Source organism: Balaenoptera acutorostrata, chromosome 13, assembly GCF_949987535.1.
Source record: "Balaenoptera acutorostrata chromosome 13, mBalAcu1.1, whole genome shotgun sequence".
In the NCBI taxonomy this organism is placed as follows: Eukaryota; Metazoa; Chordata; class Mammalia; order Artiodactyla; family Balaenopteridae; genus Balaenoptera; species Balaenoptera acutorostrata.
The window spans coordinates 68,076,833-68,100,105 of NC_080076.1; the positions used below are offsets into that span (position 1 = coordinate 68,076,833).

General features: G+C 53.7%; 2 protein-coding genes and 1 gene segment (V, D, J or C); all 3 read right to left on the reverse strand.

Moving 5' to 3' along the window:
* Nucleotides 1–262: 262 nt before the first annotated feature.
* On the reverse strand, nt 263–17,261 carry LOC102999621 (immunoglobulin lambda-1 light chain-like). The gene is given in 5 exon segments (XM_057526500.1): nt 263–696; nt 2,111–2,144; nt 16,523–16,824; nt 17,217–17,249; nt 17,252–17,261. Coding segments are annotated over 5 exon segments (699 nt in total). The 3' UTR covers nt 263–376.
* IGLL5 (immunoglobulin lambda like polypeptide 5) lies at nt 3,559–10,965 on the reverse strand. The gene is given in 5 exon segments (XM_057526501.1): nt 3,559–3,992; nt 5,453–5,571; nt 10,769–10,832; nt 10,835–10,937; nt 10,939–10,965. Coding segments are annotated over 5 exon segments (633 nt in total). The 3' UTR covers nt 3,559–3,672.
* Nucleotides 17,262–18,530: 1,269 nt separating the features above from the next.
* Nucleotides 18,531–22,744, reverse strand: LOC102999895 (immunoglobulin lambda variable 3-19-like). The segment is given in 3 exon segments: nt 18,531–18,619; nt 22,229–22,552; nt 22,699–22,744. Coding segments are annotated over 3 exon segments (459 nt in total).
* Nucleotides 22,745–23,273: the final 529 nt, after the last annotated feature.

The window sequence follows — 23,273 nt, forward strand, 5'->3', positions numbered from 1 at the left end:
CATGGAAGCCGGTGGGGAAGCTGGACAGACTTCCATTCCTGCAGCGACCCAATTCCCTGTTCTCGAATGTTGTCTGGGGGGAGGGGGGGTTCCTGGGTGACAGTGAAACCATCCCTCGCAAGAGTCCCAAGACTCCATCCTCTATCTTGATTTCTGAAAGGATAAGAGGATTTTGTTCACCTCTGAGGATGGTTGAGTTCAGGACACCAAATGCAGAAAGACAAATGAGCAGAGAGCACGACTTCTGAATGACAATGAGGACATTTTATTGAGAGTTGATTGGGTGCAGGAGGGAGGGCTGGGGGGAGCAGGGTGGGTGGGTAGACCCTCCAGGGGTCCTGTGGCTCCAGTCCCCTGAGGGTGGGGGGACCAGGACCTAAGGGCACTCGGAGGGCGACACTGTCTTCTCCACGGTGCTCCCCTCGTGCGTGACCTGGCAGCTGACGCTCTTGTGAGATTTCCACTCGCTGGCCGTCAGGGCCAGGTAGCTGCTGGCCGCGTACTTGCTGTTGCTCTGTTTCGAGGGCTGGCTGGTCTCCACGCCCTCGGTGATGGCTGTGCCATCTGCCTTCCAGGCCACCTTCACGCTGCCCGGGTAGAAGTCATTGATGAGACACACCAGGGTGGCCTTGTTGGTGCTGAGCTCCTCAGTGGAGGGAGTGAACAGAGTGACCGAGGGCGTGGACTTGGGCTGACCTGCAAAGTGGGGGAGAGACGGGAGGTGACTGGGGCAGCGTCCATCGCGGGAGCCCCTGACCTCAGGAGAAGTGGGCACAGGTGCCCAAAGTCCAGTGCATGGATCCCAGGTGGGCCCTTGCTCCCCCGAGGTCAGGCAGCCATGGCTGGGGTCGCTCACCTTCTGTCGGGGGATCCTCAGTGCCCGACTCCTGGGAGTTCGGGGCTCCCTTGCAAGTCTCCATCTCTTGCTCAGGCTCCCACGTCCCATAAACCACATCCCACCCTCTGCTCCCTGGTGCTGCCTGGCGTCCACCCTGAGGTCCCCTCTTTCCTCTGGGTGTCTGTCCGTCCTGGGCCTCTGTCTGTCTGAGATCTTCCCCTGGTTCTTGTCCGGTGTCCTCACACAGGCCGTCTGTCTGTCCCCCGTTCAGGCTCTCTTCCCTTTCAGGGCGGGGGTTTGTTGCCCACAGTCCCCCTGACGCCAGCCTCACAGCCCCCAACCCTCTAGGGCTGCCACAGAGACCCCTCTAGGGCTGCCAGGGTGGAGGAAGCGTCAGCCCCGGGGCTGGGGTCCAGGGAGTCCCACAAATGAGAGTTTCCATGTGGGTGAATGTTATGTTCTGAGCCTGGGGCTGTGTCTGTTCTGAGGGGTCCCCTGACCTGTGAAGTCCCGCTGGGGATCTGTCTGTCCTAGGACATCTGTCTGCCTGGCCGGGTCAGTTCCTGTCACCTGTCCCTATGAGGAGGCCCCACCCTGGGCGTCTGAGCTAGGGGCTCACGTCCAGTGTGTAACTGGGTGAGGTGACCGTTAAGGCCCGAGTGTCCTGAGGTCTGTGCGGCCTGGGGTGTCCTGCTTGCTGGGAGGAGGATGGGGACCTAGCACCCTGAGGCCACCTTCTCAACGGGACACTCGTCCACCCTTCCCCCGTGTACTGTTCCCTCCTCCTCTCTCCAAGTCCCCTGGCTTTGGGGTCCCTCACTAGCCCCCATTTGGGTCCCTGAGCAGAAAGATCCCAGGATGACACCCATGCTCTGTCCAGCCCTTTCCAGTGTCCTTCCCACATCCCTGGACCCGGTGCCCCAGCCTGAGACCCCCCATTCCTTGGGCCTCAGCCCCTCCGTTCTCCTCAGACCCCGGGGATGGGCACCCTGAGGAGGGAGCTGAGATGCCAGCATCCAGAGAAGAAGGGCCTGGAGGGAAGGCTCGGGGTGGGCAGAGCGAGGGGTGGCAGGAGGGTCACTGAGCCCGTCCCCACCATGTCCACCAGTTTCTGTGAAGAACGACAGGCTTGGGGGGGATGGACAGCCTAGAAGGGTGAAGGTGACAGGCTCCAGAGAGTGAGACCCCAGCCCCAGACAGGAGGGAAAAGACAAGAAAATCTGCCCAAATTTCACTGTGGACCCTGAAGAGGAGGGGAAGGGGGAGACTCACCCAGGACGGTCAGCTTGGTCCCTCCGCCGAACACAGCACACAGTGACACAGCCTCGAACATAAACCCTCCTGACACGCCCTCCACCCCCTGCCCAGGCCCACCTGCAGCTGCACAGAGGCCCCAGGGCCACCCTCCTTGTCATGGGGGCTGGTCTGGCCTCGGGGAGGATGAGGGGGGGACCCCACCCCACCAGCAACTTCACCCTTGGGAAGCGGAGCTCCATCCATCCCCCGTCATGGGAGGTGCAGGAGAGACATCTGGGTGCCACATCACATCCCAGGGAACTTCCTTTCTTGGAGGAGGCGGTGGCCCCTGGAGAGCAGCTTGGGGGGGTGCTGTGGTGGCAGAATGAGTAGCCTGTTTACAGCCCGGAGGGGATGGAGATGTGCCCTCTGCAGACTGAGGCCCGGGACATTCTTGAGGCGCTACTCGTCCTAGAGGCACGTCCAACACGGCCATGTTTGTAGTAACTTGCGTGTGTGTGTGTGTGCGTGTGTGTGTGCATCTAAAGGTGTAGCTATGAGATCCTACGTAAGCACTTAGGACAGTCGTCTGTGATGATCTCAGATCCCATTCTGAGCTCCTGAGGAAGTGCATCAGTCCACAGACGAACCCACAGCACCTTCCCAGAACCTGATTCTGGACCTCGAGCTCAAGGGGCCCATCGTCCACCATGGACACTTGGACATGGGGCACTTGTGGTGGAGTCAGTGGTGGGCTGACTTCTAAAGGGTCAGAGAGAGAAAGGCTGGCCTCAGTCCCAGGGCCTTGAAGGCAGCTGGGACCCTCCTGACACAAGTGGAAGGAGGGCTATCTAGGGGGAGTGTGGGATGAGTGACCAGGGTCAGGGACTGAGGGTCCTGTGCAGAGTGTGACAGGAAAGCCTGGGGGAGGGGCACAGGGCCGTTTCCCTAGGGAGGTGGGAGCAAGAGGGGCCCTGAGGAGGGGGACACTCTAGGATGAGGTCATGGGGAATTACCAGGGTGGGTTTTGAGCAAAAGGACACATGGAATCGGAGGGTCATCATATATAGGACTGACAGACTCTCGAGGGGGAACACAATCCAGAATGTGATGCTGAGGATTCCAGGGAAGGGAGCTGAGGTATTGTCCCGGGGGCCCTGGCGACCAAACAGTGTGTGACCAGGACAATCAGATGTGGACATGGCCCACACGGAGGAGGAAGCATGGAAGCCGGTGGGGAAGGTGGACAGACTTCCATTCCTGCAGCGACCCAATTCCCTGTTCTCGAATGTTGTCTGGGGGGAGGGGGGGTTCCTGGGTGACAGTGAAACCATCCCTCGCAAGAGTCCCAAGACTCCATCCTCTATCTTGATTTCTGAAAGGATAAGAGGATTTTGTTCACCTCTGAGGATGGTTGAGTTCAGGACACCAAATGCAGAAAGACAAATGAGCAGAGAGCACGACTTCTGAATGACAATGAGGACATTTTATTGAGAGTTGATTGGGTGCAGGAGGGAGGGCTGGGGGGAGCAGGGTGGGTGGGTAGACCCTCCAGGGGTCCTGTGGCTCCAGTCCCCTGAGGGTGGGGGGACCAGGACCTAAGGGCACTCGGAGGGCGACACTGTCTTCTCCACGGTGCTCCCCTCGTGCGTGACCTGGCAGCTGACGCTCTTGTGAGATTTCCACTCGCTGGCCGTCAGGGCCAGGTAGCTGCTGGCCGCGTACTTGCTGTTGCTCTGTTTCGAGGGCTGACTGGTCTCCACGCCCCTGCTGATGGCGGTGCCGTCTGCCTTCCAGACCACCTTCACGCTGCCCGGGTAGAAGTCATTGATGAGACACACCAGGGTGGCCTTGTTGGCGCTGAGCTCCTCAGTGGAGGGAGCGAACAGAGTGACCGAGGGCGTGGACTTGGGCTGACCTGCAAAGTGGGGGAGAGACGGGAGGTGACTGGGGCAGCGTCCATCGCGGGAGCCCCTGACCTCAGGAGAAGTGGGCACAGGTGCCCAAAGTCCAGTGCATGGATCCCAGGCGGGCCCTTGCTCCCCTGAGGTTAGGCAGCCATGACTGGGGTTGCTCACCTTCTGTTGGGGGATCCTCAGAAACTCTTCCATGTCACCCTCCCAGGTGACCCGGCCAAGCCATTCCATCTGCAGCCTCAGTGTCCCTGTGTGTAACCGGGCAGCTCTCCTCCCTCCTCCTGGTCCCTGGAGTCTGACTTTGAAATCTGGCCCCGACCTCCTGAGCCCTCAGCCCAGCATCAGGCCCCCACATGGCTTCATCCTTCAGGAGCCCGGATGCCTCCTCTGTGAACCGGGGTCCCCCACCCCGCCTGCCAGGATCCTGACCGTGTATGGAGAGGCCCCGAAGCGGAGCCATGTGCACAGCGGGACCTGGAGCCTCCTCTCCTTGTCGGGCACCGGCTCTGCCCCAGCCTGGCCTCAGCCGTTCCGGCGAGGGCTGGGTCCGCCTCACCATAGCCCCGGGGCTCCTCCGAGGCCCTGCCCATCTCCCCGTACCTCTGCCCTGACTGCAAGGCCCCTCGCCTTGGCTGTCTTCTTGGAGCTGCTCCCCCAGAGGACGGCACAGCTGCCCCCATGCAGCACCTCTGACGACTCTGATTTTATGGGGCAGCTGTGAGCTCTGAGCCCCTGTTCGTGATCTCCTGAGTCTTATGCAACCTTTGAGGCAGGTGGAGGCCGACCCTTGGACAGGTGTGATCCCTGGGCCCCAGGGGGTCAGGGCTCCGGGGACAGAGAAGTTCTGCCCTACAGGACTCGCTCCGTTCTGACCACCATCCTGGGAGCCTCTGGTCACCTTTTCCCAATTCACCTGTGTCTCCATGTCCCTGTGTCCTCACAGCCCAGCCGGGGCCCAGAGAGCCTCAGCCCAGAGTGAGTGGGACCCCTCTCTCTGCCCTCCGTGGGCCTCCCTCGGGCTGCTCCTCTGTGTCCCTGGAGGCTGGGTCATAGCTCCAGCCATGTCCCCGACCTCCTTTGTGGCCCTCAGCCCAGACCCTGGGGCTTGGAGACTGTCTCCAAGGCCACCCTAGTGCCCCTTGTCAGAACAAGCCTCTGGTCCCTACGCCAGTGTCTGCTCTAGAAGAGGGGAAGGAGCCCCCATTCCTGGGCCAAACCCCAGCCCAGGCCCCTGGACGGGCCATGTCCAACCGTTGGACTCTGGAGGTGGCTGCTCCTGCGGTTGGGGTCCTTCCTGCTGGTTACCCCAAGACCAACCTGCCTCCCAGGCCCCAAGGAGAAAGGTGGGGGTCGGTCCTTAAGCTGGGAGGGCAGAGGGGAAGCAGCCCCCAGAGAGAAAAAAGTGACTTTCCCAAGACAGCAGAGGGTGGGACAGGCTGGGAAAGACGTGAGAGCCACTTACCTAGGACGGTGAGCTGGGTCCCGCCGCCGAAGACGTACCACAGTGACTGAGACTCGGACCAAAACCCGCTGGGCCAGCACCTGGGGCCTGTTCCCTGGGGGCCAGGATGGAGCAGGGAACTGCTGGGCATGATGGGCTCAGAGCTGCAGCAGGCGGGGCTGTGTCCTCGGGCTGGGCAGCCAGCCACCCAGAGGCTGGGGCACCCCTGGGTGCCCCCATGCCCAGCCCCCTGTCTGAGGAAGGAGCCACTCACACCTTGTCACCCAGTGTGTCCCCCCCACTCTGAGGCTGTCCTGTGACCACTGAATCCTCAGTGCGGATGGTGCTGCTGAGTGCCGAGTCCCCTCGGGTGGCCATGTGGTGTGGCAGAGTGAGTTCTGAGCTGGCTCGGACCTGCCCTACCTCTCCTGGCCTCATTTTAGGGCCTCTGGGTGTTCCGTCCCCATAATTTCCCACAGTCCAGCCAGGTAGCTTCCTCCCTGGGCCTGTGGACACCAGGTCATTCCCGGGGGGTCCCCCATGTGGGGACCCCCTGCCCTGTTGTCTCCACACATTGAGACACAATTCAGTTCCTCCTCTTTCATGAAGCCTTCTCTGCTCTCTCAGATCATTGTCTTTCTGTCCATTTGTTTGTCCATCCATCATCCATCCATCCATCACCCATCTATCATTCGTCCATCCATCCATCCATCCATCCATGTATCCATCATCCATCCATCATTTGTCCATCTGTCCAACAATGGTCCCCAAGCACCTGTCTGCCAGGCACTGTTTCACAGGCTGGGACGTGGTATGGGGAGCCCTCTTCCTCTCACCCCCATCTCTCCCTGGAACTTCTCAGGTCAAGGCCAACAAGGTCCCCATCCTGGTCAAGTCTGAGGTCCCTTCCCAGTCCCCTGTGTTTTCCCATTCTCTCTGCCTCTGACCCACATTGTGCACTCTGACAACTGCCCAGTGGTCTTGCATCCTTATTTCCAGTCCTGACCTTTCTTTCTGGCTCTAGATTTATGCACATTCTGCCTCCTGAATGCATCTCTGCTTGAATGCCCTACAGACACCTCAAACTCAACATCCCCCATCTAAACTCCTCACAGTTCCCTGCAAACTTGCTGCCCCTCATTGTTCTCACTTCAGTAGATTTCTCCTCAAGCCAGAGGCCTGGAGTCATCCCACAATGCTTTCCCCTCATTGAATCACCCTCTGTGTTCTAGGAATCCTACTACAACACAAAATACCTTTAAAATACTCAGAAAAAGAAAAAACACCCAAACCTCACCCTAAGAGTTTATGATGACAAGAATCCTCAGGCTTTGCCAAATCTGATTGTATCTCCCAATGAAGTTTATCTAAGTCAGAAGGTAACCCTTTGCATTGGGACAAGAATTTTTTAAATTCAGCGGTGGAACTATTTGGTCATGGTTGTGTTTAAGGTGTGCACATAAGATTTTTGAAACAAAATTTAACAGAACAGCAATATAAATTCAACACTTATTTCTGATTAAAGAAAGCAAATATCCAGCCTTTTATTAAGTTCATTATCTAAGGAAACATCCTCAACTTGATAAAGAGTATCTCCCGAAACTTATAGCAACCTTCACATTTAAAGGTAAAACCATCTTAAAGGTCAGGGTTCCCACTCTTACTTTTATTATTCAACATATTCTACAGATTCGAGCCAATGAAGTGAGATGAGGTGGGGGAAAGAGTGTGTTAGGAAAAATGAGATAAAATTGTTCTTTGCAGATGATGGGCTAGTTTACTTCAAAAAAACAAAACAAAACAAAACAAAACCCAAGACAATCAGCTGAAGAACTATTAGAACTAATACAAGAGTTAACCAAAATGATTGAACACAAGAGCAATAGGTAACTATTGAGGAGATGAAATTTGGGAAACACTGACAACCTCAATAAAAATTCTATTAAAAGCCCTAGGAATAAACTTAACACAAAATGTGCAAGATTTGTATGGATGAAATATAACACAATTTGACTAATGGACACAACAGCAAAGACATCAATTCCCCTTAAATGAATCCATATACTTCATGAAATTACAAGCACAACATCAAAGGAATAATTTTTGAAAATTAGTGAACCGATTCTAAAGTCCAACAGTAAGAATAATGATGGAGAATAGACACAAATATCCTGAATGAGAATAATAACGACGGGGTTGTTCTCTACCAGGTATCGAAACACATTGTAAAGCTACAATAATTAAAACAGGGTAGAAAGGATGTGGGAATTGATCATTAGATCAACAGAACCACAGAGAGGATGTGATAAATCCATAATTCATTATTGGATAAAAGCTATGTTTGTATTCAACAAATACCAGATGATTGGCTCTCCATTTGAAAAATATATAAGGTTATATTCCTACCTACACAAAAATAAACTCCAGGTGAAGTAAAAACAAACACCAAAACAATGAAAGTACCTGAATAAAATAGAAAAAAAATAGAAATGAATATGCCTTCCCTATGTTTGCCACAGATCAGACACTGTAAAGAAAAACCACCAATCTGACATGTAAAAATTAAAAAGGTTTTATGGTGAAAGACCCCACAAACAAAAGGTGTAAAACAGATCAGGGAAAAATATTTACAATGTACATACTTAATAAGGGGTTACTATCCCAAATAGATGGAGAGTTTCTTATAGATCTTTAAGAAAATACAACCAAACGAACGAAAAATAAACCAGGCAAAATTATGACTGGTGAATTCACAGAAAAAATAAAATCAGTCAATAAAAATATGAAAGAAAAATAAATTTCACCAACGATCAAATAAACAGACAACAAACACTTTTGTTCTCATTTTTGCTCATCAGACGTGCAAAATAAAAAAAGATCCACCCTGTCACATTATTGGCAACAATGGAGAGAGAAAGGCACTGTCATTCACTGTGGTGAGAGTAAGCTGGAACAGACTTTTGGGAGGACCACTGGCATCTCCTATGAAAATTTCAAAGCCTGTTCTCTCTGATCCAGCAATCCCACGTTTAGGCATCTATCCCATGGAGATACACAGTGTAGTTAGTATGGGTACACAGCTACACACGTGGGGGTTTCCATGTAGCATCTCTTGTAGTTTACATTTTTAAGTGGAAACAACCTAAATGTCCATTAACAGGGGAATCATTAAAGGCATGCTGCTTCATCCAAACTTTGAAGTCTTACAAAGCTGTGTGGAGAACATGGGAGATCCATATGGGCTGATACAGAAAATCTCAACAGACTGTTGAAAAAGCTAGTTGCAGGCTAATATACTTCTGTGCTTAATCTTTTTTTAAAACACATATTACTCTGGTATTAAAAATTATTTTAGAAGATAAAAATGAAATATATCTTCTTGTGAACATTTTCATAACTACAGAAAATTATAAAGTAAAAATTGAAACTAGGTGAAATCCCACCTAGTGCCAGAGACACACCATTGACATTTTCCTACATTTTCTGACAGGCTTTTGAAAATGCACACATACTTTAAAAACCCAATTTCAGAAATACAATTTTGGAGGTTTGTGTAAGATTCCTTATGATGGATATTCCATGCTGTATTTTGTCACACCCTTTCTGCTGGATATTTAGGTTATTTCCAGCTTTCTCCCATCATTAATAATGTTGAGTTTCTTGCTTGTAAACCTTTGGTTACATCTTTGGTTGTTTCCCCCCACCCTCTGCTCAGGATGAATTCCTAGAAGTGGAATTACACAATTTAAAGAAATACGCTTTCTTTTATGACTCACTGCATATTGCTAAAAAGGGTGTACATTTTAGTCTTTTTTTTTTATAAATTTATTTGTTTTATTTTTGGCTGCGTTGGATCTTCGTTGCTGCGCGCGGGCTTTCTCTAGTTGTGTCGAGCGGGGGCTACTCTTCGTTGTGGTGTGCAGGCTTCTCATTGCGGTGGTTTCTCTTGTTGCGGAGCACGGGCTCTAGGCACATGGGCTTCAGTAGTTGTGGCACATGGGCTCAGTAGTTGTGGCTCATGGGCTCTAGAGCACAGGCTCAGTAGTTGTGGCGCACGGGCTTAGTTTCTCCGCGGCATGTGGGATCTTCCAGGACCAGGGCTCGAACCAGTGTCCCCTGCATTGGCAGGCGGATTCTTAACCACTGCGCCACCAGGGAAGCCCACATTTTAGTCTTTTATAGACAGTTCATGACTGTGCCCGTTCCTCCCCATCATGATAATGTCACTTTAAATGCACTTGCCAATTCCATAGGAGACATTGGTACCTGGTCACCGTGGATGAGCACCCCCTCCCCATTGACTTTCCACTGCCCCTTCTCCATCCTCTAATCTGGCCTCACACTGGTCTCTGATCTGGAGCCATTTTTTCAAAACACAAACCTGACTCTGACAGCTCCCCACTTAAATCCTTCAGTGACTCCTCCTGGACCCCAGGATAAAGGATGAGGTGTACAAGACCCCGGCGGCCTGCACCCCACTCTCCCTGGCTCCGGAAGCTTCCTGCGGGCCTGTGCCACCTCACTCTCCTCCTCGGACCCCCCACCATTCCCTCTGCCTGGAGCGCCCCATCACGTGTCAGCACCCTGGATCTGTAAGACCAGCTCGGGCATCCCCCCCTCCCATCTTACTGCTCCTAAAATGGCCCATGGGTCTGCCCAATGCCTGGACATGATCCCACTTGTTTCAGGCTTGGCCCCAATAAACTCTCAGGAACTTAGTTGAGGAGTTGGCCTCCTTGGGGGACACCAAGCCAAACCTTTGCTTCCTTCTCTGGACACCTTGTAGACTGCCCCTTCTCTTGCACCATTTTCTTAAAACACAGGACATGCTGGCCTGTTCAGTCCTGGGATTTCTATAGTCCTGGGACGATGCCCATGTGCTGTGTGAACTTGGGCAGGTTGCCTCGCCTTTCTGGACCTCTAATCCTGTCTGTAAGATGGGGATGACGGCAGGACCTGCCTTGTGGGGCTGCTGCCCCTAAAGTGATTAGTGCCTTCTGGGTACGTCCTGCCCCTGCCACCCTGTTTCTGCCCTGCTCAGAGGTCCAGGGCGAGGCAAGTGAGGCACCAGTCTTGGGCACAAAACTTAAGGGACGCCAAAAAACCCCAGTCATTGAGATAAATAATACTTTAATACAATATTAAGAAAGAAAAATCAATACAAACAAATCCACACTAGACAAAATGTCAACACTTTAAATAAAGCCACTGTCTGCTCAGGCCCCTTCTTTACGAATGATTCTCCCTTCTTGCCCCTCTCCTCTATAGTCATTCACCCCTGCGCCCCGTCAAAGGGACCTCCAGTCCCCCTGTACCACAACTCCCTCGGCCTCTTACCTGTCCCACAGTCTCCGCAGGCTGGATGGGATTCTTCCTGCCGGGGCTTCCTTGTGGGGGGCCATGCTGCCATCGGGGGCAGCAGGCCATGGATTCCCATGGCCAGGCCCAGCACTATTAGAGGCCAGGGCTTCCTGGGGACAGAGCTCTGACCCTTGGGGTCCTCATGGGCCCACCTGGCCTGACCTGGGCCTCATGTGCCCTCAGGGTCAAACGCGCCTCGGCCGACCTGCTGGTGTGGGCTCCCTGGAGGGGGATCGGCAGGTGCCCCCAGTTCCCCTCACTGGCAGTGGCCGTCCCAGCGCATCCTGGCCCGCATGGCCCTGTCCTCTGCCTGGGCCTTTTCTGTCCCTGCCCCCAGCACCCGGCCCCCTTCAGGATCCATGGCTGTTACTCCTGGGGCCTCTCCCAGCGGGGCCTTTGCTAACTGCTCTGCTGTGGTCAGGATCCAGGGCTCAAGGGCTTCACAGCAAAGCCCGCCCACCAGCCCCGCCCCCGGGTCCCTGCCTCGGACACATCCGCCCTGTTCTCCTTCCCTGTTCTGCGACGGCATCCCCGGGCTGTGGAGCACCTCCCTGGGGCCTGGAGGGGCCAGGGAGGGCAGCCGTGTGCCCATGGAATGAGTCAGTGAGGCCTAAGTGCAGTGGGCTGGGGCTTCTCTTCTGACCAGTCCTCCAGCTTGGTCCCTGCAGTCTTCACTCCGGCTAGTCAAGATCGCCCTTCCTTGGTTGGTTTGGCCAAGCCTGCCTGGTGTCCTTGGTCAACTCCTCACTCAGCTTCTCAGCCAGGCAACGGCCCTGCGGGAGTGATTCTATACCCCTCGTTCAAGGAGAAACGTTAAGTCATGAATGTTGACACCATCCAGACTGAGGTTCCCTCTGGATCTCAGTTTCCTTATCTGTAAAATGGGGGCAGTTCCTTTGCGGCAGGAAGGCCATGAGGATCAGTGTGATCACGTGTCTGCTTAGGTTGGGGTCCGTTTTGAAGCCCAGGAAGATAACACATGATACAGTGATGAGAGGGATGCTGTTTATCCAGTGCTGACAACCGGGCCGGCTCCCTGCTGAGCTAAGATTTTTTTTTTTCTCCCCTGTTTGAAGATGAAGAAATTGATGTTCAATCAGATTCCGTACTTTCCTGATGCCACACCGTCAAGAGGCCTGGCCCTCACACAGCTCCAGGGCGTGCCCCTCTCTCTAGGTCCCAGTGCTGTATAGGAAGAACTTCAAGTGGCAGGTTGAAAGTTTCCACTTGTCACAGCCAGCACCTACCCTCTGGCTTTCCAGTTGCTCTCCGGCCACAGGAGCTCTAATACCTATGTCAAGTCCAGCTCTGCAGCCCTCCCAATCTTCTGTTTCAGCAAATCTGAAAGAGGCCTCCCAGGGATGAACCCCAAAGTGACTTTCCTGGGAGGGCCCTTTCAGAGGTGTCTGGCCCGTGTTTTGAGGCCGATGCTCCTTAACTTTCCTGCTACATTTGGTGAAAATCAGTCCAGCCTGTTCCATGGGATGCATTAACAGGCACACAGCCTGGGACTTCATTTCCTTCACATAGATAAGGGTCCCTGGGAGACAATGTCTATGGATCTCTGTATTTCTGCACGTCTCACGAGCAAAGGAACGGATTGCCTTTGTTCTGGATCATCTTTTCGAGGATGTTTGTGTAATGAACGACCTGGAGGGTAGAGATAGCGTCTCCCTCTGGAGCAAAACATGCTTACTGTCCGGCAGAAAAGATTTGGGGTCCCCAGCTTGGATGTGCAGGTGTCTCCTGTCCCGTTTGCATCACCCTGTGGGGCTCAGAGAACCAGTGCAGGGCGATGCTGATATGCCAGCTGCCTCTCTTGCTGGGAGTGACAAGCTGGCCTTTGTCTTCAACCCAGCATCTTGTGTCCACCAGCATCTGTGCAACTGCGGCAGGCTCACTTTTTAGCTTACGGGCAGGAACAAATCCCAGACCCTCCACAGCTCTTGATAATGACGGTTGTGATGGGGGAAGGAGGGAACGAAGGTGATGATGGTGATCAAAACCTCACAGTTTGACCAAACTCATAAAGCAGCTTTGGAGGAACCCCAGGCTGCCGGGCCCGGTGCTGAGGGCTGGACTACACAGCACACACACACAGATCCCTGGCCTTGAACATGGACCAGGCACTGAATGGTAACGGGGTGTGGGCGCCCTACCAGCCATCATGCAGGATATGGGGGAGCCCCTGGGAGGCCCTGATCCAGTCCAGCTTCTCCCCATTGTGGTGTTGGCCCACTCCAGCCTCATACCTGGGTTCCTTGTACCTTGGGGCCTGGGGTGGGGTTCCTGCCAGGGTCCAGGCTGAAGCTGTTCCCTCACAGCTCCCCTATGTGGGTGTGACACTCACCCACTGCCCGGGGCCCAGAAGCTGTGGTTCCCCCGAGGACAGCCCCAGGTCTTGGGGAGAAGAAGGGGCTGTCCCTGAATTCAGTGACCCCAGCTACTCCCCATAACCTGCCCTGCACCTGCTGTTGCTACAGACCACATATTCCTGTGGTGGCCATGGTCGGAAATCCGGGTCTGGCTGGTCCCTGGAGACCCTCGGGGGATGGGCAGGGCCTTCCCAGCTGGTGCAGCTGCAACTCTGGCCGTCTGGGCCTGTCCCCACCACCTCCCTGGACCGAGAATGGCCGAGGGCTGGATTCAGGCTGAGCCAGAGAGGTCTGGGTCCAGCTCTCCTGCTCAGCAGACCCCCTGCTCAGGGTCCCTGGCTCCTCTATGCCCCGCCCCCACCCATCTCCCCTGGAGCGGAGGGGTGTGTCATGTCCAGTCACTTCTGCCCTGCTCCCGTGTCAGAGGGCGCCCCCTGCCTCCTGCTGGTCAGCCCCCTGCCCATTCTCCATCCCACAGGCCCCAGAGACCCTGCCTATAGTCACAGTGGACTCTTCTCTCCCAGGCCCAGGTCTCCCCAGCTCCCCACTCCCCTCCATCCCCAAAAGTTAAGCGCTGGTCCTTCTCTTAACATCTTCAGCGTTTTACTCTTGGGGCCTGGAGGGTCTGAGGCAGAGGGGGACAAAGTGTCCATCTGGAGATATGACAAAGTTTCTGGAATCAGGATCTGGCTCTGTGGTTCCTGAGTCCCCTCTGAAGGGTGCCCGGGGAACCCTGAAGATCCCGGCTCCTCTGGCAGTCCTGGGGGTGCAGCCCCCCACCTGCACTCTCCTCCAGCAAATGGGGAGAGAATCCTGCTGCTTCTGGAGATGTCACAGACTCACCGACCTGGTAGCTCCTTCTACAGATGAAGAAACTGAAGCACAGAGAGGGAGAGTTTCTTTCCTAAGACACACAGCTACTTGGTGTAAAGACCGTGTCCTGGGACTTACCAGTACCAGCCAGAGACCTGGGAGGACCAGACTTTTTGGACATGGGGGAGGGCCCAGCCTGGAACTGGGGGCTTTGGAAAATTTCCGTGCTTTAACCTCTAACTCTCCCAGTCCAGCCGTCAGGGATGCAGCCCGACGGGGAGGGCCCGGTAGGGGGCAGCAGAAACCAGCTGTCAAGGGAAGCAACGCCCAGAAAATGTGGCTCTCAGAAGTGGGAGGCGGGAGACCTGGGGGTCGGGGTGGGGGGTTCCCGTGAGCGGGAGGAAGGGGTGCAGGGGCTGGACTCCGTTCTTCATCTTCCTGGAGCCCAGGCTTGTCCTGGGCTGGGGGGTGCTTAAGGTGAGTCACACCAGTGCATGGTCAGATCCTGACTTTACTTACTGTTTCAGTGCTTTACTCATATGGATTTTGGGGGGCTTTAATTTCAATTTTAAAAAATATTGCATTAAATATTATTTATCTTTTTTTAATTTGGCCGTGCCATGGGGCTTACGGGATCTTAGTTCCCCGACCACGGATTGAACCCGTGACCTCGTCAGTGAAAGCGTGGAGTCCTAACCACTGGACCTCCAGGGAATTCCCAAAATATTATTTTTCATTTTTCATCCTTTTAATGTTGATCTCACCAGACACATCCTTTAATTTTCAGTGATTTATGACGTTCCTCAAAATGCCCACTAACACATTTACTTGTATTGACAAATACAGTGGGAAGGCTTCTAACAGAACTTGGTCCGAATAGTACATTTGGCAGTGAGGACTGGCTGTGCAAATTAGATCACTCGGTCAGACTCTTCCATAGATTGAGTGATTCAAGTCAGCAGCCTCAGGTTTTGGAGGAAGCATATACTCAAAGCACATGATAAGATGCAAGTATTTTTCTCAAAAGATACCGTATTGGCAAAGATGCACTAAGATGACAGATATTTAAATTTTCCCCAATCTTTATATCTTCTTACACAAGGGGCCTCTTAAGTAAAGGAGTAATACATTTAACTAGTAAGTTCTGCTCAAGCCTTCTCGGTGTTTATCTCCGAGAAAATGAATGACAAGTGGCTGGGTGACACCTCTCTGAGGGTGGTTCCCCGAAAAGCTGACTCTGGGATGGAGCCGGCTTGCAGGCTCTCCCAGTATATGAGGCAATGAGCCCTCATCCCTGAGGGGTCTGGAAGTGCATTGAACTGCCTCCCACACGAGTCCTCTTGAAGTCGGGTGGTGTCCAATCCTTTGCTTTCCACAAAATTACGAGAGTATGAAATGGAGCTGTCAGCTGATAAATCATTTAGAGAAACTATTTTTGACCATCAACCATGAAAGATTTTTGGCATATAACTAGGAAGGAGTTCATATCAGGCAGTGACACTGTATTACAAGACTCCTATTGATGGACCAAAGTTTCTCCGTGTTTCATATAGAAACGCAAGCCAGGACAGCTTTGGTGCTGGACTTACTTCATTCTAGAGGTAAATTATATTAATTGATGGATCCATGAATCAACACTAGTTAATAGTTATTTATGAAAATGTCAATGCATTTATGTTGTTTTGATCAAACTCTGCTGCTAATAATTAACAATGTGGGAGAAACCTTTTGGCACTTAAAATCACGGGAAATGAAACAAATTCAAAAATTTTAAATGAATGTACATTATTATGACAGAGATGTATGACAGCATAATGAATGAGATTTTCAGGTATGAAAATGTATGAGCAGACCAAATGTAGTAAGGGATGTGGAATGAAAACAAGTCTAAGGAGAAGGAAAGATGGATGTTATAGAAGAATTTTAAGGACAGTGGATATCAAATCATGGTGATTTTTAGACTCCGATGAATATATGTAAAGGAGTGATGTGAACATTTTACAATCTTCTGATGACAATTTTCAGATGTCAAGTTACAAGGGAGCAGGCATCGTGGGGAAGCCCAGTTCTTAGAGGGTTGTGGGCAATGGTGTTGAGGGCCTGCCTCAGGGTGTTGCAGGGAGGCCCTGGGTCTCAGTGCAGGACGATCAAGCACAAGTGACAAGAATGACCTCCGTGAGTCAGGGGCCACCAGCGGCCACCAGGGGCCGGAAGCTTTCCTTCCTGTATCTGGAATCTTGCCCCCACTCCTGAGAGAAGCCAGTGGAGAAGCTGAGCCTGCAGAGGGGACACGGCTGTCCTAGGACTCAGCTGGCAAGGGGAACCCTCTGGCTCAAGGGTGCTGACGACAGTCTCCATGACTCAGGACCGAATCCCCACTCGCCATTTCTCAGCAGGATAAACAGAGGCCCTGAGAGCACAGAGGACACCCGAGCCTCAGGCCTGCCCTCCAGCTGCTCCGAGGTGGGTGGAGTGAGCGCCGGGCCAGGCAGGGAGGTTAGGGTCTCACTTCCCCATCTGCCTGTGTCACCGTGAGTCACTGCCAGCTGCTCCCACTGCCATCAGCTACTGCACAGTAATAGTTGCCCTTGTCCTCGGCCTGGACCCCGCTGATGGTCAGGCTGGCCGTGTTCCCTGAGTTGGATCCTGAGAACCAGTCAGGGATGCCAGAGGGCCTCTCGTCATCATGATAGAGGACCAGCACTGGGGCCTGGCCCGGCTTCTGCTGGCACCAGTAAGCACTTTTACTTCCAATGTTGTTCCCCCCACACGTGATCCTGGCCGTCTGTCCCAGGGACACCGACACCGAGGGCGACTGAGTCAGTTCATAGGAGGACACAGCGCCTGCAGGAGAGAAAAGGACAGGTGGGCTGGAGGTGAAGAACCCATGTCCAGAGACCCCCACCTGCCTGGCCTGGACTAAGCTCCAAAGAGTCTCTGGGCCCCGAGGGCGCCCCCTCCCATCAGTCTCAGCCCCAGTGGCCCATGGGCCTGGTTGATGGATGGAGCCTCTGAACAAATGAGAACCCCCCTCACTTTCTCTGGCAGACGCAGCCCCTCGGGGCTCACACACACAGTGAGCACAGTGGGGAGATTTCAGCCCCTCCAGCCCCCCATCCTGCGGCAGGGCCAGGAGTCTCCTGACCCCACGGGCAGCGCCCTGCTGAGCTCAGAGTCAGGGCCACGCCTGTCCCCGAGTCCTGGGCCAGGTGTGGGTGTGACCCTGGGGGCAGCACCTGTGCAGTGAGCCAGGAGGCCGAGGAGGAGGGGGTCCAGGCCATGGTGGAGGCACCCCGAGTCTGCTCCCCGAGGTCCAGGCTGGGCTGGGTTGCTCCCAGGCCTCTCTTATCCCCTTGCTGGAGAGAGAGCTGCTGGGGATGCCAATCAGCCAGAGCCCAGGGGGGCTGCCTGGGGAGCTCTGTGGTTTCAGAAAGGGCTCAGCCCCCAGGGACACGGAGAGGGAGGGGTGGCCCCTGCAGACCCCACCTCGGCCCGGGGGGTCCTCCTCCACCTTCTGGTCCCGTGGTCTGGGGGTGACATCTCCACCCCAGTCTGAGTCCTGGCCTCACTCCTGGACGGGCCTGGCCACTGAGAGCTCAGAGGTGGGTCTGTATTCTCTGAACCCATTCCATGGGTGACACTAGGAGGCTTAGACTGTACAGGATTATCCCCCGGATCACAGCTCCCGGGCCCAAGACTGAATAAAATTCACGGTTTGACAAAGCACATGGAGTGTTCCAGGCCATCGCGGTGCTGTGTCTGCCCTGGGCTGTGAGCTCCTGGGGCTGTGTCTCAGTGTCCCCATCGTGCCTCAGGGGCAGGAACAGACAAGGGGCTAAAAGAAATGTTTGCTCTATGAGAGAATGAGAGGGGGCTTCAGGGTTTAATAACTCTGCAAGGGAATGTCAATCCTAATCCATTTCCCTTCAGTTGCTGGGAAAATATATACGTCATAAACATCACAATTATGGAAAGCTGATTGAGTGACTGCTGTGTGTCAGATACTGGGAAACAGGAAGTGTGGAAATTTCTGGTTCCCCCCCTTCCCTGTGAGGGGTAAGTGGAGGGACAGGTTGGGGGGGCAGTGGGAGAGCTTCCAGGGAGTAGGAGCAGCTGTGTCTGGAGGACAGGGGCTCTGAGCACAGGGAGGGGAGTGGCAATGTGTGGTCACAGGGAGGATGAGCATTTCCGGACTGCGGTGGCTTTTTAGCGGTATTAGGTGGGCTGGCAGTGGGTGTGGGGCAAGGAAACAGGCACCGTCTCCAAGAGCAGGACTTGGGACACACGGAGACAGAAGTATGTACTTGAGAGTGAAGGTGACACTGTAGAAACAGAAGGACACTTGTCCTCAGGTGTGAGGTCCTGGTTAGTCCTTCCCCGGCACTGGAGCCCTGACGCCCAGGACACCACTCCTCCAGGTGGCTCTGCCAGGCTACCTCTGCTGCCCCCTGGTGGCCGCTTCACACTGGAGGCGGAGACTCAGTTCTAGGTGTAGATTCAGAGCGCACTGCTCAGGTGGTGATTCCCTGATCCAGGGATGGCGACCCCAATCAGGAATTACTCCCCGTCCGTAGCTCTGTCTGCCTCACGTCCTGGCACGAGGGGCTGAGATTACCCGTGAAGATACGAACGGGCTCATCTGGAAGAGGAGGGGGCTGGGCTCACGGAGGCATCCCTGCTCCTGTATGTGGGGTGGTAGGAGGTCACGCAGGTGGGATGGGCAGTTGGGGACACCTCCTTCAGGGGGTGGCTCTTATTGGTGCCAGCTGTGGGTATGGGCCTGATGCGGGGTGGCGGCTACAGCTCCAAAAGGCACGGTTAGGACCACACCCACCGGGAAATGTTCATTCAGACCCACTTTGGGCTGGCACATTCCCTCCAGGGAATTCAGCATGAACAGGACACAGTCCCTGCTTGAAGGGTGTTTCCATCCTGTGCGTGGGGCAGTGCAGGGGACACAGTGGCTTTGCACACCCGGCAGAGAATCTCTACCACCGTCACCTACACATTGCCTGCAGTGTTTATTTAAAAGCCAAACACTTGCTTCTTCAAGGTCTCTGGCTGTCAGGTTTGACCAGGTGGCCCAGCGCTGTTCTATGGGATGTAAGGGTCAGTTGGCTGGAGTTTATCTCGGGGAACTCTTGCTCTTGTAAAGGAAAGAAATAGCAGGAATTGACGCAGATCCTTTCCTCTTGAACATGGTGTGATAGTTGGAGCTGCAGCAGCCATCCTGAGGTCTGTCATCCACAAGAATGAAAGCATGGCCAACATATAGGGACAAGGGACCTGGATGCTGGCAAGATCTTGGGTCCCACGTGGAATCTGTGATCACCCAGAGAACAAGAGAAGTCTTCCCTCAGACTTATCTTGGTGAGACTACAATAGGTCCCGCCTGTTCATGCCTCTGCTTTTCATCAGTGAGTCCTGAAATTAAAAAAAAATATGTATTCTGACCAAGCAGGGAAAGTCTGAGCACAAATGCATCAGTTAACGAAACTAGTGATGGGGAAAGAACCCCATCATGGTGTGTGCTGTGGGGATAATTAATCCAGAGAAGAGACAGACAATGACAGGCAGGCTGCTCTGTAATCAGAGGTTGGGGGCCTCCCCAAAGGGGTAACTCTGGAGCTGCCCTCAGGACCGGGGAAAATCAAGTAGTAAGAAGTGAGTGTGGGAAGGGCTGAGTCTTGGCCAGTGGGGAGGAGTCGGGTGTGTTGGAGGATCTGAAAGGACAGGGCAAACTTGAGGGATATGGGATGTAAACCCAGCTCAGGGCCAGTGTAATATGTTCTCTGAGTTAAGAATTTGAGAGGCAGGAACGACATGAATCAGGTGGGACAAAGGGGATTCACACGTAATAAATCCGGGTCTTTGCAGCTGCTTAACACAGGATGGAGCCCGGGGAGCAGGAACAGGATTGACACAGGTGGGTTGAGACCACCCCCTTGGCCTTCCCTACTTTACCTGAGGGCTGAAGAGGGCTCTCCCCTGCCACGTATCCACCATGCAGCCGTGCTGGGGCTTTAGCTGCTGCATGTGCCTCTGGTCCTGAGCCCTGTCTACTGTCCCGTGTGGCTGACCGGTCACTGCCTTCCATAAATGTCTGCAGATTTGCTGCTGTGACTGGGAGCCCAGGACTCAAGGAGCTCACTTGACAGGGAAAGGCAGGGGCTGAGAGAGGGAATGACAATGCCAAGGTCACTTGGGGGCTAGAGAGAAGAGAGATGTCTTAATCCCTAAATAATAGCCTCTTCTGAGTGTTCTAGAACCAGACTGGGCCAGGAGGGGGCTGTGGGAAATTCTCAGCCTGAATTGTAGATTCTTCCTGTCAGTTCTCCCCACTGCCTCTGGGGGCGCTGCTGCACCTCCCCTGGGGCCGTCTGACACCTGGGAGGCTGACAATGCCCTGCTCCCCGTGGGGCTGAACAGAAAGCCCAAGGACAACACACTCCAGACTCAAAGCAACGAGAGCAGCCTTTTCATGATCTCTCCTCTGGAGGAATCCTGGGATTACTGCTTAGGTCTTAGGGATTCGGTGCATAAAATATCATCTGTTGCTGATTCATGGTCCATTAGTGTGACAAGTTAATTGTACATTTAATAATCTGTAATTGTCAATACTTTTTGAATGTAATTTTTTCCCATGTGGTTTCCATCCTCCAAATTAGACATCCGCCCTCATGCAAGACAGGAGTGCACTTGGAGGAAACTTTTGGCTTTTCTTTAAAAAAAAAATCCACAGGTGACATTTTAATATTTCTAATGTGGACCTTTCCCCTGGAGAATCTAGAATTCTGTGTGAAGCAGGAGATCTATGTGCCATTGTTCAGGTTGTCACATGTTTGTTTAAGCATTCTCCAGGGAAATGGTCTTTGGGTGTAAATTCACTGTTTTCCAAGGTCACCCAGAAATTTCCTCATTGTATGTCTACGAGTTTGGACACTGGCTTTTTTTGTGAGGAAAGCCATGCATTGTAGGATGTCAAGGTTTTATTTCTTTACAAGAAGGAGGAACATATCCAGCCAACTGATGGGTCAATAGCTGTGCAAACCCAGCTCCTCCCCGGATCCTGTTTCAGATGAAGACTAAGGCTTTGGTATAACGGGGGTGTCTACTGTGAAATTGGGGCCCTACTTTGAAACAGAACAGATGTTCTCGGTGGCCCCATCACTTACAACACCTACTCATAGGACAGCATGATAGTGGTGACAGTTTTCAGTCATCACTTTGGATAGAGAAATCGTTTTTTGCCAGTTTCTTTCACAAACATTCTCACCGTAGCTTATTGGTCTCCAATGCACCTTTTTATAAAAATTCAGGGACAACCAGATCTAACTGGGGATTTTGAAGAGCACATTGTGGATTTAGGTGGGAAAGCAGAGACTTGGGGGTATATATAACCTCCTCGGGTCCCTGATGAGCATGCTGGGAACAGCTGGCCAACTTAGATCGGGTTCCCTGGAAGCCGACTCTGAGATGTTAAGTGCATGTCCTGGAAATCTGGAAGGAGATGAGGAAGGGAGACTGGGCAGAGGGGAGGGGACCCAGGATTTGGTCACACAAATGAGGACTCAGGGTTCTGCAGGAAAGTTAAAGCTGGCCCGTTCGGGTCATCCTAAACTGAGTCAGAGCCTGGGGATGGTGGCCTCAGGCATCATTCACCTGACCCTCTCTGACCAGTGGGATAAACCGGGGTGGGGAGCAGTTTTCTGCACCAACAGCATTTCCCAGTGAGGGCACCGCTGTGAGTTGTCACAGGCTCCCAGCAGCTGTGGATGAGTAGACGAGGCTGGAAGAGAGAAGGAGGTAGATGCCAGAATGCCCACTGCTCTGGTGTGTTCCATTCAGAATCCCAGCTGCCATGGGAGCCTGGGGCTTCAGCATCAGATGGGATGGAACATTCTGTGGTCAAATCCTAGACAGTTGGGCCAAGAGGGGCCCAGTGACCATGATATGGAAATGTGGGGAAAACTATCACTGGAGGGATGTGTCCCTCTGTCTGTCCTTCCATAAGGGCCTCTGTCCGAAGTTCCCAACCTGGCCTGACAGCAGTAGGACAGCCTGGTCCTGCCAGCCCATAATCTACTCCTCAGCCCCCTGGGCAGAGCCTGCCTGGAGGGCTGGGAGGAGGGGCAGCCTGGGGGGCTCAGATCTGGGGGAACTGGGCCAGACCTGTCACTGTTTGTCCACAGTCCTCCTGGGGCTGGAGGAGAGTGTGAGCCAGACGGGGAGGGGGTTTGTGTCTCACTTCCCCGTCTGCCTGTGTCATTGTGAAGATAACCACTTCTGTCAGCTGACCCACAGTAATAGTCAGCCTCGTCCTCGGCCCGGGCCCCGCTGATCGTCAGGGTGGCTGTGTTGCCTGAGCCGGAGCCAGAGAATCGGTCAGAGATCCCTGTGGGCCGGTTGCTACCACCATAAATAACCAGCACAGGGGCCTGGCCTGGCTTCTGCTGGTACCAGGAAACATAATAGCTTCCTAAGCTGTCTCCCTGGCAGGTGATCCTGGCCGTCTGTCCCAAGGACACGGACACCGCAGGTGGCTGAGTCAGCTCAGAAGAGGCCACAGAACCTGCAAGAGAGGAGAGGAGAGTGAGGGTGAGGAAGAGGGTCTCACCCCTGCAGCCTCATGCCCCCTGCAGCAGCTCCTGTGCTGAGCTGAAGTTCAGGACCAGACTGAGCTCTGGTCACTTTTCGGGCTGAGCCTGGGGGCAGCACCTGTGCAGAGAGTGAGGAGGGCGAACAGGAGAGGGGTCCAGGCCATGGTGGAGAGGCCCTGAGCTCTGCCTCTGAGCTCACAGCTGGGGTGGGGCCTCTGGGCCTCTCTTATCCTCAGAAGGGCTGTCCTCATGCAAATCTCCTTCCTGCCACCTCTGGCCTTGTGACCGGCTCCTTGCTGAGCAGAGAACAGCTGGGATCCAAGGAGGAGTTAAACTGGGACCTGAGTTCCAGGCCTGAGCCCAGGTCCCCAGAACTCTCTCTGGTGCTGAGTGAGAAAGGCTGCCCTGCCCCAGCATGTGCGCACACCTCTCAGTCCGCTCCTGGGCTCCCCTCTGGGCCTTGGGGACACACAGGCGTCCTCTCTGGGGATGAGGTTATCGTGTGGTGGGCTGGACAGTGCTGGAAGCTGGCACTGCGGGGACCACGGTCATGCTGCCGCGAGAGCCCAGAATTCCAGCAGCAGACACAGAGACACTGGTCATGTACCTCTGGCAGAATTTTTATTATATTTCTTTAAAGTTTTTGTTTTTTTATTTTTCGAAGTATAGTTGATTTACAATGTTGTTTTAGTT